The following is a 17,096-nucleotide window of genomic DNA, read 5'->3' as shown; positions in this document are numbered from 1 at the left end:
TGTTTTGTACTAAGAATGAAATTGTATGTCGATAGTATACGATATAACGATTGCTAATCACGTTACACTACATTCTATATAGATTTGTGGATTTATATATATCTAGAGAAAAAAGATAACAATTAAATTTGATAGTATTAATGTTAATTAACACCAAAATTATTAAAGAAATAATGGAATGACAAGAGGATGATAATCATAAGAACAAGTAAATTTATATGTGTGTCTTGATATTACAACACTGATAATATTTTGACAATGATATAAGAATTGTATTAAGTGTGTCAAAACCTCTGTCACTTAACCCATCTGAATCTAATCTCTGATAGATCTCATTCTCAAGTGTACTCGGTCAAAACCTTATGCACTAAACACGTTCCTAATCGCCAACCCTTCTTACACGTAGTATATACCACTGTGATCTACTACTGTATGTATGTATATCATATATGGCGACCCAATCAGTACCCCGACGTTGCGGCGGCTTAGGGGACTCCCTTTTACCGGCCTTTCTCTAACTACCAATAACTAACTAAACTCTTCTTCTCTCAATCCCATGGCCCGAAATCTCCGTACACTCTTTCTTTTCGTTTTCGCTTCCCTTTTCCTCTTCGTTCTTCTCTACCAATCACATGCCCCTTCCAGTGCCCTCGTCTATCACTATCAGCCCCCTGCAACCACTACCACAAACTTCGGAGCCTCTTTCATGGTCGTTAGTAATGTTATCACCGAGAGCCTCGAGGTGAGTTGGGTCTTTTCTCCTCGTTTGGCTTCTCAACTCTCTCCGTCACTCACGTTCCCCATTCCTTCGGTCGCCGTTCTCTTGCCGGATTGGGAGGTGCTCGTTCTTGTCTCCCCGGACTATACTCCTCTCGCCTGGGACGTTAATGATCCTTATGTGTGTCTTTTTGATAAGGGAATAACGTCGCCGGCGTTTCCGGCAGGGGTGTTGCCGTTTCCGGACCGGTTTATGTTTAAGTGTGAGCTGCCGAGGAGAGTTCGACGGAGAATTCCGTACAAGCAACCGGTGATGGTTAAGTCTTCTTCTCTCAATCTGAGGATGGATTGGACGCCGCCGATACTGCTCCGGTGGAATTTCGTGGTGTACGATTCCCTCGCGACGGAGGACGACGTCGTCCTGTTCGTGAAGGGCGTGAACAACCGCCAAGGAATAAACCGCGAGCCGACGGAATTCCAATGCGCGTTCTTTGCCGGTGATGACGCCATCAAAACCGTCGTTACCAGCTCAATGCAAGAGGTGTTCCGCTGTAAACGTCCCGATTTAACGGCCTTCCCCTTGGGAGAAGAAAAACGAATCAAAGTCTCGCTCGAGATTCTTGGACCCAACAACCCGGTTCTCGTCCCAACCGTCGCGTACTACACCGCGCCGCGAAACTTATCCCCAAAAAACGGGAAATCGCTATTGTGCGTCGCCACCATGGTGCGCAACGTGGCAAAGTTCCTCAACGAATGGATTCTCTACCATTCCAAAATCGGAGTCGATAAATTCATATTATACGATAACGGCAGCGACGATGATCTTCAAAAGATCGTCGAATCGCTGGTTCGACAAGGGTTCGATATAAGCACATACTTTTGGCTATGGCCAAAAACGCAAGAAGCCGGATTCTCGCACAGCGCAGTCTACGCAAACACCTCTTGCAGATGGATCATGTACGTCGACGTCGACGAGTTCGTGTACTCTCCGGCGTGGGCTAAAGTCTCCAAGCCCTCGAAAGCGCTGTTACATTCACTTCTACCGAAGCTCAGAAATCATTCCACTACTCCGGCGCAGGTTAACATCGGGTGTATGGAATTCGGGCCGTCGGGGCAAACGGTCCACCCGGAAACGGGCGTAACCCAAGGGTACAATTGTCGGAAAGAAGGGCGTATTCGGCACAAATCGATAGTTCTATTGGAAGCGATTGATCACTCGCTGATGAACGTGATCCACCATTTTATACTGAAGCCTGGGTACATGAGTAAAAAGTTGAGCTTAAATACATTGGTGGTGAATCACTATAAGTTCCAGGCGTGGCCGGAGTTCAAGGCGAAGTTCAGACGGCGCGTGTCGGCTTACGTCTTCGACTGGACCCAACCGTTGAACCCAAAATCCAACGACCGGACCCCCGGTCTAGGGTACACGCCGGTGGAACCGGCGGATTGGCCGACCAAGTTCTGTGAAGTATATGATGATGGGTTGAAAAATCTGACTAGGAGATGGTTTGGTGTTGAATCTCCACAAGATTATAAAATGGCATGGCATGGCAAAGATGACGGTTAAAACTTAAAAACTGTTAGAATTGAAACCTCTTCAACTTCTAGGATTAGGAGAATGAGCATGCATTATCATGACATTGGTGTTATTAGGAATATCTCACCAATACTTCAATTTTCATAATGAGTTTTTATATATATAGATTTGCATTTTCAGCAAATTTGTTCACTTTTTACAGATTTTTTTATTGGTATATGCATCGCTTATATACTTGTTATCAATTCACGTACATGATACTATACCCTACATTATTTCATTTAATTTGGTAATGGATGGACAAATTAATTTGTTGACTAAACAAAAGAGGATCGGAAAAACAAAAATTCAACCCTGGCCTGTTTAGTTGTATTATTGATGTTGTATTATTTGACTAATTAAGCTATAAGTTCAACGAGCAAGCATGATTGATTTGGCTAGCTGCTACTATTCATAATGTCTTTTACAAGGTGGACTCCACCAAAACCGTATTTTTAGATAGTATATTATTTTGAAAAGTGAAGGGAGAATAAGGTGGCTTTAATTAATTATAACATGTATTTGCAATGTTACGTTACATGGAGAAAGGTGTGTCTTTGATCTTGACCTTGAATTGCACACAATATCATATCATATATCATTTTCTCTAATTTTGAGCTAAAATCTCTCTTTGCTTTTAATCCTGTTATTGCTTCCAAATTCAGTCTCACCACCCTTGCCTAAAACCAAGGGATATACCAATTACTATAAACGAAGCTGAAAAATGTAATGCGCAGCACACAGAGATGTTAAAACAGTAGTTGTAACACAAGAGACTTGATAACGCAGTTTGGGAAAAACCCTATTCTGCGAGGCACTTCTCAGTCTTGAGAATTTGCCTAAATCCACTAAAAGCTTCAAAGTATATAGTTTTGGGACCAGAAATTACACAATAGATTGATCTTCTCTTATCTAATCTATTGTAACCTAAACACATGTACTACTTTCTAGGGGAATTTAGAATCCTCTCAAAACACTCTTATACCTCACAAGATTAGCTAGGGAATTCGTGATTGGTGTTTAGATGAGAGGTCCTTTAAATAGCCAACTAATCAAAACCAAAACAGTATTGGTGTTATTCCTAGTTTGTTTGGGATTTGATTTCTAATCTTGGTATACTCCTTTTCTGACTCGAATTGGAATTTCTTTTTGCCAACAATTGTGATCAACCTTTTGATTCAACACTCTCCCCCTTTGTCAATTTTTTGGCAAAAACCTTGATTTCTCCCCCTTAGTTGATTCTCCTACATTTCCTCTTTTGGTCCTGAATCTTCTGTTTGAGTCTTTGAAAGACAGAGGAAACGATTATAGTAATACCCATTAGTGAATAGATTCATCAGATTTCATCATTTGTTAATGATTTGAATCATTTGGCTGCTTAGAGAAGTTTCATAATTAGCAGTATTCATGATAGTTTTTAGTACCATAGTATTCTGGACTTCATAACATCAGCAGCACAAAAATATGTTCTCATCATCATCAGCATAACATTCAACAGTTCTTCAGTAGCATCAGCATACCATTCAACATATCTTCAGTAGATCATCAAAAAGTCGGAATTGAATTTGTTTCTCCCCCTTTTTGCTCAAAATTTTTCTGATTCTGAAGATGTTGAACCAGAAGTTTCAACATTTTCTTCTGGAGTGTTTTCTTCTTCTTGCCTTTCTTCTCCTTGATTTTCTTCTTTCTAGTTGACTAGAGTTATTTTCTGGAGTATGGCATATTTGCTTGTTAGAGAAACTGCTTTGATCTTGTTTTTCTCAAAGCTTACATTTCCAGCTGTTAATTCCTGAGCCATTTGTTCACTAGTAACTTCTGCTTCTGCCCAAAACTTAGGTGATACTCTTTTGTGATTTAGTAGGACCCTTGCCATTTCTTTTATGGTCTGATTTTTCCGTTCAACTACCCCGTTCTGTTGTGGTGTTTTGGGAGCTGAGAACTCGTGATGAATTCCATTCTCTTCACAATATGTTCTAAACTGTGAGTTCTCAAATTCTCTTCCATGATCACTTCTTAAACGGATGGTTTTTCCCATCTTTTGATCCTTTTTCATGTCATGAAATTTTATATGCCCCATACGTTGATGCCACAGAAGTGTTTGATTAATGGTGACTTGGTTGCAGGTTAAATGGCTATCCCATGTGTAGCATTTATCCAAGGACCTTTTTCCCATCATGACGCATTCATGTCCTTGGTTGTACACTTTGCAATTTTCTTTTGAGAATTCTACCCTCAGTTCATCTTCACACAGCTGACTTATACTAATAAGGTTTGCTTTTAAGCCTTGTACCAAGAAGACTATTGGTAATCTGGGTAGACCATGGACATTTAGTGTTCCGCTGGCAATGATTTGCCCCCTTTCTCCATCTCCAAAGGTTACATGTCCTCATCTTTGTAATGGATGTCCTCTAGATTGTTTGGGTTTCCGGTCATGTGTCTTGAACATCCACTGTCAAAGTACCAAACACTTGTTTCTTTGCTGATTTTTGAAGTGTAAGCTGTCACTGGTGTTTGATTTTTTCTGACCCAAACTCTTTGGGTTGGTTTTTGTTCTTGCCTTACCCAGGTTCTATTATAGAGATCATTTTGTCTTTTGTAGCAGTGTGCCTTGATGTGTCCCAATCTGTGACAGTAGTAACACCTGATTCTTCTACGGTGTTGAAAGTGATGTTGTAACACTTCTATGTTTTCGACTGCAGAATCTTTCCTTGTTGCTAAGTATGGTTGTACTGCATCTTTAGTTAGTCTTCTTATTTCCTGTAGCAACTTGTCTTCCTCTTTTAGTGACTTCATTAGCTTTTCTTGAGTTTCTTTGTGAAGAAGTATTTCCCTTTCCTTTTCACTCTTAAGGAAGTGATTTTCTTGCATGAGATTTAAGTTTACTTTGATGATTTCTTCCCACTTAGCGTGCAGCTATGTATAGGAGTTTAATAGATCTTGCATGTCCTCCTCTGATTCATCATGGCTTTCATGATTTGTGATAAAGGCCACAAGATTTGTGTTGTTTTCTTCTTCACTATCTATCACTCAAGGTTGTTACATATGTTTTGTTCTTCCATTTTAGGTAGTTTGGACATTCTGACTGAATATGTCCTCCTTTGCATTCATAGCACTGTATTCCATCTAGGTTTGAATTTTCTTTCTTCTTGGTATTGATGAACTGGTTTTGTGCACATGAAGGATTCTCTTGATTATTCGAGAAGCTCTTGTTTTTGTTTCTGAATTTGTTAAAATTCTTGAGAACTCTGTTGAAGTTTTTTGTCCGCAGTGCAATGGATTCTTCCATGTTTTCAGTATCTTCATCTGAGTTGGTTTCTTGTTTTGATTGAAAAGCTATTCCTTTGCCATTTGGCTTTTTGTTTTGCAACATCTCAAGCTCATATGTTTTAAGGTTTCCCATTAGATCACTTAGCTTGCATGTATTGAGATCTTTGCTTTCTTGAATAGCTGTTACTTTCATCATGAATCTCTCCGGTAGTGATCGCAATACCTTTTTTACTAACCTGTTTTCAGGAATGGGTTCTCCTAAATTATAGGCCTCCCCAGCAATTTCTAGTATTCTTCCATTAAATTGTGTGATATCTTCTTCTTCCTCCATCTTTAGATTTTCAAACTGGGTTTGGACCATTTGTAGTTTTGATTGTTTGACTGTTGAGTTTTCTTCATGATGATCACACAATATATCCCATGCTGTTTTTGCTATATTTGTGGCAGCGATTAGTTTGAACGTTTCTTCACTCACAGCTCCGTAGATGGCATTCATAGCTTTTGAGTTATAGTTGAACTCTTTGAGTTCTTCTTCGCTCCAATCAGCTCGACCTTTTGCTTTGTTATTGTTATCAAGGGGATGTTTCAATTCGTTTTCAACAGCCCTCCACACTCTTTCTCCTTAGGCTAATATGTAGATTTTAATTCTAGCTTTCCAATAGGAGTAGTTTGTACTACTTAGGGCTGGTGGTCTGTTGTTTGATAGTCCTTCCCTGGGAAACGCCATTAGGATCCTGCTAATAACTTAAGCAGTTTGGCTTTGATACCAATTGAAAAATGTAATGCGCAGCACACAGAGATGTTAAAACAGTAGTTGTAACACAAGAGACTTGATAACGCAGTTTGGGAAAAACCCTATTCTGCGAGGCACTTCTCAGTCTTGAGAATTTGCCTAAATCCACTAAAAGCTTAATATTCAAAGTATATAGTTTTGGGACCAGAAATTACACAATAGATTGATCTTCTCCTATCTAATCTATTGTAACCTAAACACATGTACTACTTTCTAGGGGAATTTAGAATCCTCTCAAAACACTCTTATACCTCACAAGATTAGCTAGGGAATTCGTGATTGGTGTTTAGATGAGAGGTCCTTTAAATAGCCAACTAATCAAAACCAAAACGTGTTATTCCTATTGGGATTTGATTTCTAATCTTGGTATACTCCTTTTCTGACTCGAATTGAAATTTCTTTTTGCCAACAATTGTGATCAACCTTTTGATTCAACAGAAGCAACTCAATTATTAACTTTTTTCTTTAATTTCCTCACTTTTAATAAATTAAACATTTATTTGCAACGTAAGCTTATGAATATGCACTTCTTCCTTTTTCTTTTCTTTTTTTTTTTGGTGAAACGGAAGGGAAACCCAAGTGATCATTCTTTGAACACTCATGTGCACTCTGTCGGTCTCAACTTGGCTTGCAATATCAATAACAATTTTACTAGCTAGTGAAAATTCAATATTATTTTTATTTGTGTGACAATAATTTTAATTGTTACCTTAAATAGAGCAAGTATATATAGTTTTACATATAACTAGCTAGAACTTATAAGTTTCGAATGTTAACTGCGGCTAATCGTCCCAATTAAGTCAATAGTTGCATGTCCTCGAATGTTGTGTCATTCCGACCTATTTCAAAACGGTGTTTACCTACAACTAACCTAAAATTAAGATAAATAAAATAAAACTTTCAAAATGTAATCGAGTCATTTTAACTCAATCCCAAGCCCAATAAAAAGCTGTTAGCCTGATGTCATGGAGTGCTAGTAAAATGGATTACATGACATCCAAATCAAAAGGACTAAATTAAGTGATCAAACCATATATGCCACAAATATACTTATATATGTAAGCCATAAGAATGGCCTTTCTGCAGCCCATAAGCATAACAATGCCGGATGTGATTCACACTAGGCCAGTATTATTAGGGGTGTTAGCGAACAGAGCTTTCGACAAACTACTCGTGTTCGAGCTCGGTAAGCGTTCGTTTATGTTCGTTTGTTAAGATAAACAAACATTAACAAACAAAATTTAGAGCTCGATTAATAAACGAACAGAGTCTGAACAATGATAAGCTCGTTTGCTAAGTGTTCGCGAACAAGCTCGTTTGTGTTCGTTTAGTAGTGTTTGTGAACAAGTTCGTTTGTGTTCGTTTAGTAATGTTCGTGAACGTTTAATGTTCGTTTAATAATGTTCGCAAACATGTTTACAAACATATAAATTGTTCATGAACGTAGATTATTTATTGTTCACGAATAAATTGTGTTCATGAACATGTGCAGGTGTTTGGTTATTAAATAAATTGTGTTCATGAACATGTGCAGGTGTTTGGTTATTAAATGTTCACGAACGTGTTCATGAACGTAAATGAACATGTTTGTTAACGTTTGCGAACATGTTCGTGCGTAAATGAACATGTTTGTTAACGTTTGCGAACATGTTCGTGAACGTGTTCGTTAATGTTAACGAACACGTTCGTGAACGTGTTCGCGAACGTTAACAAACACTAACAAACGCTTAACAAACGAACACGAACAGGATTTTCAAAAACCTTAACAAACGAACACGAACACGAACACCTCAAAATCCTTAACAAACGAACACGAACAGCCTCTGTTCGTTTATGTTCGGTTCGTTAACATCCCTAAGTATTATATGATCCTCAGTCCATGACCAATAATTAAGAGTTTTTTTTTTAATCAAACCAAGAAAATAATGTATTAATGAAGAAGGGGCCGAATATAATCGGAAGGAATAGACTCCCAAATCATGAAGTCAAATTAAGAATCAATTGCTTTTGTTAAGACATGAACAAACTGATTCGCTAACCTAATAATGAAATTAATAGATCAATACCGACCAATATTATTGATAAGTTAATAACTCACAAAATAAGCAATTGAAATGCAATCAAACATAACTTAGCCGTTTGCGATAATTGATAGCCATATTGTTAATGGAATGGCAATAGAAGATTGACTAAGTGACTTGAATCGAATCGAATCTAATTTAATCTTACCGTGGTAGAAATATTAGATGTTATATTAAAAATAAATAAATAAAAAGCATGTTAAATATTGAATACCCATAAAATCCTTCATTCATGTGAAAGCGTTGACGAGGTTTGATTTTGTATTTGGAGTTTGGACCGACTAAATTAGAACTGAAGACGGAGATGCATGCACAACTCGATCCCACGAAATATAATTAAGGTTTGGGAGAAGAAATATAAATAGGACATTATTATATGGATTTTCAAGTTTTATTCTCGAATTCTATTCTCATCCCAAATTTATAATGTAGACATTTTTTTAGACTCACATGATTAAAATAGCATATCATTATCTGTCACGTCATGAAATAAAAGTGAGGAAGTAGAATTTTGGAGTAATTAAGGTAGCTGTATTTATGATGTGACACTCTTAAATTTAAGATAATGATGATGTTTTTTCCATTAATATAATAGACTAGTTGTAGGAACCGTGACAACAACAGATGAAAGCTAGCCTTGCACACTTTTTGACTTATACAATTATACAGTAACTATCCTGCGTGGCTGTACGTCATGTTTGGCAAAACTACTTAAATGTCAACCTAAATACGGAGTAGAATTTTTTTGAGAAAATTTTATTAATATGACAAAGAAGAGGACCAAACCAAAAATGAATACTTAACTAACAAGCTATACATACATGTTGTCTAAAATGTGATGTCTTTAAAAAAACATATTCAAAACACACAATCAACCGTCCCAAAAGAAGTGGTCGAATCGGTAGAGTATGATTCTAATACATAAAGGTCATAAGTTCAATTTACTTCCCTTCTATAATTTGCATGCTATTACATAAAAATGAGATTTATCTAATGTACACTTTTAGATAATACAATGCAAACAATCCGGGCAACTATCCTATTCAAACTAGCATGCAAGTGATGCAACAACGAAGTCCCTGCAAGTATGTCCATCACTTTATATTGTTCACGATAAACATGTTCAATTTTAACAGAGAAAGAATTAGGTGGATATATATATATATATATATATATTAACACAAACCTTAAAAATATGGGGGAAATTGTTCTTAAGAGTTAATCAAACCCTAATCTAACGACTAAAGACTTCTAGCTAGCTAGGTTCATCCATTTGTCTCCCAATAAAATGCATTGATGGTGACTTCCAAGAAAATCGCCCTTGGAAAAGTCTAATGTTATAATTAGATAATTGNCGTGTTCATGAACGTAAATGAACATGTTTGTTAACGTTTGCGAACATGTTCGTGAACGTGTTCGTTAATGTTAACGAACACGTTCGTGAACGTGTTCGCGAACGTTAACAAACACTAACAAACGCTTAACAAACGAACACGAACAGGATTTTCAAAAACCTTAACAAACGAACACGAACACGAACACCTCAAAATCCTTAACAAACGAACACGAACAGCCTCTGTTCGTTTATGTTCGGTTCGTTAACATCCCTAAGTATTATATGATCCTCAGTCCATGACCAATAATTAAGAGTTTTTTTTTTAATCAAACCAAGAAAATAATGTATTAATGAAGAAGGGGCCGAATATAATCGGAAGGAATAGACTCCCAAATCATGAAGTCAAATTAAGAATCAATTGCTTTTGTTAAGACATGAACAAACTGATTCGCTAACCTAATAATGAAATTAATAGATCAATACCGACCAATATTATTGATAAGTTAATAACTCACAAAATAAGCAATTGAAATGCAATCAAACATAACTTAGCCGTTTGCGATAATTGATAGCCATATTGTTAATGGAATGGCAATAGAAGATTGACTAAGTGACTTGAATCGAATCGAATCTAATTTAATCTTACCGTGGTAGAAATATTAGATGTTATATTAAAAATAAATAAATAAAAAGCATGTTAAATATTGAATACCCATAAAATCCTTCATTCATGTGAAAGCGTTGACGAGGTTTGATTTTGTATTTGGAGTTTGGACCGACTAAATTAGAACTGAAGACGGAGATGCATGCACAACTCGATCCCACGAAATATAATTAAGGTTTGGGAGAAGAAATATAAATAGGACATTATTATATGGATTTTCAAGTTTTATTCTCGAATTCTATTCTCATCCCAAATTTATAATGTAGACATTTTTTTAGACTCACATGATTAAAATAGCATATCATTATCTGTCACGTCATGAAATAAAAGTGAGGAAGTAGAATTTTGGAGTAATTAAGGTAGCTGTATTTATGATGTGACACTCTTAAATTTAAGATAATGATGATGTTTTTTCCATTAATATAATAGACTAGTTGTAGGAACCGTGACAACAACAGATGAAAGCTAGCCTTGCACACTTTTTGACTTATACAATTATACAGTAACTATCCTGCGTGGCTGTACGTCATGTTTGGCAAAACTACTTAAATGTCAACCTAAATACGGAGTAGAATTTTTTTGAGAAAATTTTATTAATATGACAAAGAAGAGGACCAAACCAAAAATGAATACTTAACTAACAAGCTATACATACATGTTGTCTAAAATGTGATGTCTTTAAAAAAACATATTCAAAACACACAATCAACCGTCCCAAAAGAAGTGGTCGAATCGGTAGAGTATGATTCTAATACATAAAGGTCATAAGTTCAATTTACTTCCCTTCTATAATTTGCATGCTATTACATAAAAATGAGATTTATCTAATGTACACTTTTAGATAATACAATGCAAACAATCCGGGCAACTATCCTATTCAAACTAGCATGCAAGTGATGCAACAACGAAGTCCCTGCAAGTATGTCCATCACTTTATATTGTTCACGATAAACATGTTCAATTTTAACAGAGAAAGAATTAGGTGGATATATATATATATATATATATATTAACACAAACCTTAAAAATATGGGGGAAATTGTTCTTAAGAGTTAATCAAACCCTAATCTAACGACTAAAGACTTCTAGCTAGCTAGGTTCATCCATTTGTCTCCCAATAAAATGCATTGATGGTGACTTCCAAGAAAATCGCCCTTGGAAAAGTCTAATGTTATAATTAGATAATTGTAACAAATTTGTCAAAAAAGAAAAAAACGCGTCTAGCATTATTACTCCGTATTATATTCCTCAAAAAAAAAAAACAAAAACAAAAATAGACTCCAATATAATTACAAGCTTAAATCATTCATTGATTATGTACCCCACCACTAGCCTAATTACTGTGTTACGCTGTATTGTTGCCCAAAATAAATGTTTGAGTTGGCTGGTTGAGCATGACCCCAATCCTCTGATGAGGACAACATTTTACACCCGTATACTCAGTATAATTAACTATTTTTGCTAAACCAGTATAGTAGTTTGTATTGGTAATTTTTCAATTGTATTATTAGTTTATAATTGTATAAATGGTTTCTTGGAAATCAAATTTGATACTCTATACAATAATAGTTTTAATTTGGAAGCTTACACAATTGAAGATTAAAAAATTGATAATTAATTTGAAAAATTGGAGACCAATGTTGTTGATTTTTTTAAAATGGATTTGTCAGGTTGATGAAGAAAATGTAATTATATTCCGAATAAGAAAAGGATTACTATTAGGATTAGAAGAACTCAAGAGCGACATTAATCTAAACTTGACGGATGAGTTCATAATTACAAAGAGGCTAATTAAAGAGAGAATTAGCGTCAAAGTATGCGCTAAATAAGGAGCCATCCTAAAAAGAAGAGGAAAATATGGGAATTAATTAGTGTGCAATTAATTTCCTTCTCATTCATTAATTCTAAGGGTCTTATTTTTTTATTTTTTTATTTTGGAAAAATTCTAAGGGTCTTATCAATTTCCAAAATTTGAGGTTTATTATTTTTGTGTAATCTTAACTTCTCAAAATTTCTCTTACTTGTCGTCTTTCCCTTCTTTTTTGGGATATGCATTTGTCTCTTTCTCTCTCTCTTGCATTGATTTATTGCAAATCGATCTAAGAATGCAAGAAGGAAAGTTATAAATTTTCTATAAAGCTTTCTTTCTTTGCTTTCATTATCATCGGATTACTACATGTTCTAAGGGGAGGGATGAATAGTCTCTCTCCTTAATTTCATGTTTTAATCCTGATTATTTAAACTTATTTAAGGAATTGATCGAAAGCTGAACATTGTTACGTTGTAGATGTAGTTTTGATTTCTATATGAATCCCTGATCAAGCTGGGGTGGTGAATTGTATATATGTGCGATTATAATATTATTGTTTGTGATAATTTAGTGAAAGAAAGAAAAAGAGAACTTAAATTAAAGGTTGATCATATGATGAGTTGTTTTCCGTGCATTAGCCCTTCCCGTAAGGAAGCCATCAGGGATTATGATGAGGATCTGCTTCACGGATCAAATGTTTCTCCAGGTAATCCGTTTGTCAATAATTAAGGTTTCGATCCATTATGATTCAAAGTGCATGCATATATATATGTTCTTGAATTGTATCTTTAATTATATGGTGGAAGATTTTAGATTTACAATATATAACAATTGTAGATACGTCTTTTAAGCTGATCTGATCTGATATATATATATATGTGTGCGCGCGCGCAGAACATCAAAGTAGGAAAGGAGGTTCTTCGAGAGGGAATTATAGGGAGGGTAATGGGCAAAAGGGCAATGTTGCACGTAGTTTCACCTTCAAGGAACTCGCAATAGCCACCCAAAATTTTAAGGAATCCAATCTACTAGGAGAAGGCGGGTTCGGGAGCGTGTACAAAGGCGTCTTGGACTCCCAATTGGCAAGCGAATTGAAGCATATATATATATATATATATATATATATATATATATAGCTAGTTTGATGTTTTAGTTTTTGATGAAAATAATAAATAAAATTGATTGGTACATATGTGGTCAGGTTGTTGCTGTGAAACAACTGGATCAGGAAGGGCTGCAAGGGAACCAGGAATTCATAGTGGAGGTTCTGATGTTGAGTTTGCTTCACCACAAAAATCTGGTCAACTTGATCGGATATTGCACCCACGGCGACCAGAGGCTCTTGGTGTATGCGTACATGCCAAATGGTAGCTTGGAGAATCATCTCTTTGGTAATAATATAATATAATATAATAATATAGTATTCTTCAAACTTCAATTCTTCATATATAATTACTAGCTAGTTTTAGTAGTACAGTTTTGTTAATTAATTAATAAGATCTGGATGGATCAGGCTTGGAACCTGGGAAGGAACCGCTGAATTGGTACAACAGACTAAAGATCGCGGCGGGTGCGGCTCGTGGATTGGAGTATCTGCATTGTACAGCGAATCCGCCGGTGATTTACCGGGACTTGAAATCTTCCAACATATTATTGGACGAGGAGTTCAATCCGAGGTTATCGGATTTCGGTCTGGCCAAATTAGGGCCTGTTGGCGATAACACCCACGTTTCCACGCGAGTTATGGGAACCTACGGCTACTGCGCACCAGAATACGCCATGAGCGGAAAGCTCACCTTGAAATCCGACATCTACAGCTTCGGTGTCGTTCTGTTGGAGCTCCTCACTGGCCGTCGTGCCTATGATAGTGACGCCAAGCCCGGAGAGCAAAATTTGGTTTCCTGGGTACGTACTATATATACCTCTGATCTCCATCGATATGATCCTTATGTTGTTAACTTAAAAATTATATCAAACAGCTATCAGTTAACATCTAAACACCTAACAAAGCCGTTTCTAGCTCTAATATGATCTGATCTCCCGTGCAGTGTCGGCCATTCCTTAAAGACAAGAGAAGGTTTGTGGAGATGGCAGATCCATTGCTGGAAAGACGATTTTCGGTTCGGTCTTTTCACCATGCGGTGGCCATCACAGCAATGTGTCTACAGGACCAAGCGAGCTTTCGTCCGGCCATAAGTGACATCGCCATGGCGCTCGACTATCTGGTGTCTCAAGCCCAGACCTCAAATCGCAACACCGCCGCCGTGGTTACACCCAACACTACGCCGCCCTTATCTCCCAGCTTGCAACTCAATCTCAGCTTTCATGCAATTAAGAAAAAAAGCTTTGGAAACATCACTTTACCGCTTTAATTATATATTTAATCTAAACGCACATACGTACGGCTCGGAGCAATATGCATGGATCATTTTCCTACCTTCGATCGATCGAGCTGAGTCGAAGAATAATGTTACCCCACAAACCAGCCACCCACAATTTCTAACCTTAGCTTTCACATTGAATCCATCTGTTATGAAAAAAGTGTGACACAAACATTGTACATCATCTCGTTCATTAAAATTCATTCATGTCTTTAATTTTTTGTAACATATCAATGTGAAATTTTTCTTTGTAAATCTATGCAATATTGTCCGGAATATGATGACATCAACTTTTATCCCATGACAAAACAGTACAGAGAACACCTCCAGCACCAATTTCTACCAAAGCAGCCCTTTGCTTAATTAGCATGCTAAGCTTGCGGCATTTAATTTAATAGTAATAATTGTATTTGTTAAAATTTTATTATTATTTAAACATAAATTCAATTGCATGCATGATGTGTACACACATACACGTATGTGATCCATATATTATAAAGTCTAGTCTAGTAAAAGTGATCTGATAAATGAGATGAATTGAAGAGTCCTAGCTAGGTATAGCTAGATTTAGAATATGTACATATATTCTACGTACAGTCCTTTATTTAATTAAACTGCTACTTTAACTGACTCGTGTTTCACGCCACATGTTTGTGAAAGACAAACGAGTAAGAGGACCTGATGAAGAAGGAATTCAACTGAGAGATACACTACCGACATCATATCCAGTTGATCTTAGCTTTTTGAAGAAGATATATAGCGGATTGGGAGGTTGAGTGGGAATCACAAAGTATTCCCACTGATATTCCTTCTTGTCTTCATTCATTGGAATTTGGAACATAGTGGCGTACGTGCCCACAACGTTGTACAACGAATATGTAAATAAACACAAACAGTGCATGCATGTAATATCATGAACACTTTATACTATACACAGCTAATTAAAATATTAAAATGTATTTGTTCACGTAATTAAAATATTATGTATTTGTTGACGCTGGAAATTTGATAAATAATTTTTTTTATATTATTCAATTTTAATATATTTTTAGATAATATTGATATTATCTAATTTTTTAAATCATATTATATCAAAAGAGTTTGAAACTATCAAAAACTCTTCTCTCTCCTACCGCTATAAATTGGCGCAAATTATATTGCGGACCATGGTCATTGTGGGCCATGATCATGGTTGATACTGCAGTTGTGTTGAAAGGAAATTACAGTTGCGCGTAACAGAGACCGTTCATCCGTTCAACACAACTGCAGTATCATTTCAACACAACTGCAGTATCCGTTCAACACAACTGCAGTATCAGTTCAACACAACTGCAGGTCCAGACGGATGACACGGCCTCTGTTCCGCGCAACAGCAGTATCCTTTCAACACAACTGCAGTATCCGTTCAACACAACTGCAGTATCAATTCAACATAACTGCAACATCAGCCATGATCCATGGTCCACGGTATAACGACTGATAAATTGGAGCTCTCATTTTTATGCAAACATTTTAGAAAACATTATGTAAACATCTTACAAATATTATAAACTTCGTAAACGCTGCCCTTCATTGAAGATGATCAAGTAAGTCATTTGAACCATGAAGAACAAACATATACGTTGAAGATCAAGCTCTGAACCACGAAGAACAAACATATAATTAAGTTGAAGATCAAGCTCTTCTTTAGAATGATCAAGTCATTTGAACCATGAAGAACAAACATATAAGCTGCTCTTCTTTGAAGATCAATCCCCTATCAAGTCATTTGAACCAAGAGGCACTTCAACAAAGAACAAACATACTTTTCTTTGAACCCGGATCAAAGGACCCTTCAACGAAGAACAAACATATTACTTAGGGAAATCTATTACTTTTGAGTAAATGTAATACTTATGATCTTACAAGTAAAAACACTTTATTCATGTTCATTTTTATCTCATAGATAAAGATTTGTCACTCCATCCTTAATAGTTTCAAATTTACCGTCTGAAATGGTGTACGAGTCCCCAATACAATATGTTGACCCAAGATTTTGGAGGGACATTAGAAATTGGCAGGAAACAACAAACACACGCATGAAACCCTAAAACAAAAACAGCGGCCGCAAAGCTTTCTTTAATTTGGTAGTTCGTCCAAGTTTCCTAAATGATCAGATCAGTAAACAAAATAAAACCACAAAAAGATTTCAAACCAAATTCCACTTTATACACAATATATAAACTTTCCCTTATAAGTAACAAACATTAATTTATTCCTAATTAGTACCCCGGAGTTTTATATTTTCTAATATAAGTATTACATTAATTTTCATATTAATCATACTCGATCCGACACGTCTTACAGATACGGTCTCACACAAGTTTGACTCTATATTTACAAACTATATTATCATAGATAAAAATATCTTTTTGACTAGAAGCTTACATGTTAAGGTTTTGTATTTGTGTGTGTTTTTTTTTTTTTTTTTG

General features: G+C 36.0%; 2 protein-coding genes across 2 annotated transcripts; both read left to right on the top strand.

Annotated features, from left to right (window-relative positions):
- The first annotated feature begins 556 nt into the window (after positions 1 to 556).
- LOC116025359 (glycosyltransferase family 92 protein Os08g0121900-like) lies at positions 557 to 2,284 on the top strand. Its single transcript, XM_031266570.1, has one exon. It carries the CDS (start codon positions 557 to 559, stop codon positions 2,282 to 2,284), a length of 1,728 nt encoding a protein of 575 aa, XP_031122430.1.
- A 10,331-nt stretch (positions 2,285 to 12,615) lies between these two features.
- LOC116025775 (probable serine/threonine-protein kinase PBL21) lies at positions 12,616 to 14,915 on the top strand. Its single transcript, XM_031267112.1, has 5 exons — positions 12,616 to 12,950; positions 13,139 to 13,326; positions 13,446 to 13,635; positions 13,758 to 14,149; positions 14,293 to 14,915. Exons 1-5 carry the CDS (start codon positions 12,779 to 12,781, stop codon positions 14,614 to 14,616), a joined length of 1,266 nt encoding a protein of 421 aa, XP_031122972.1. The 5' UTR covers positions 12,616 to 12,778; the 3' UTR covers positions 14,617 to 14,915.
- The last annotated feature ends 2,181 nt before the right edge of the window (positions 14,916 to 17,096 follow it).

The sequence above is a fragment of the Ipomoea triloba genome, chromosome 7 (assembly GCF_003576645.1).
Source record: "Ipomoea triloba cultivar NCNSP0323 chromosome 7, ASM357664v1".
NCBI lineage: Eukaryota > Viridiplantae > Streptophyta > Magnoliopsida > Solanales > Convolvulaceae > Ipomoea > Ipomoea triloba.
Note: the sequence above shows the minus strand (reverse complement) of the source record. Positions and strands in the feature narration are given on the sequence as shown.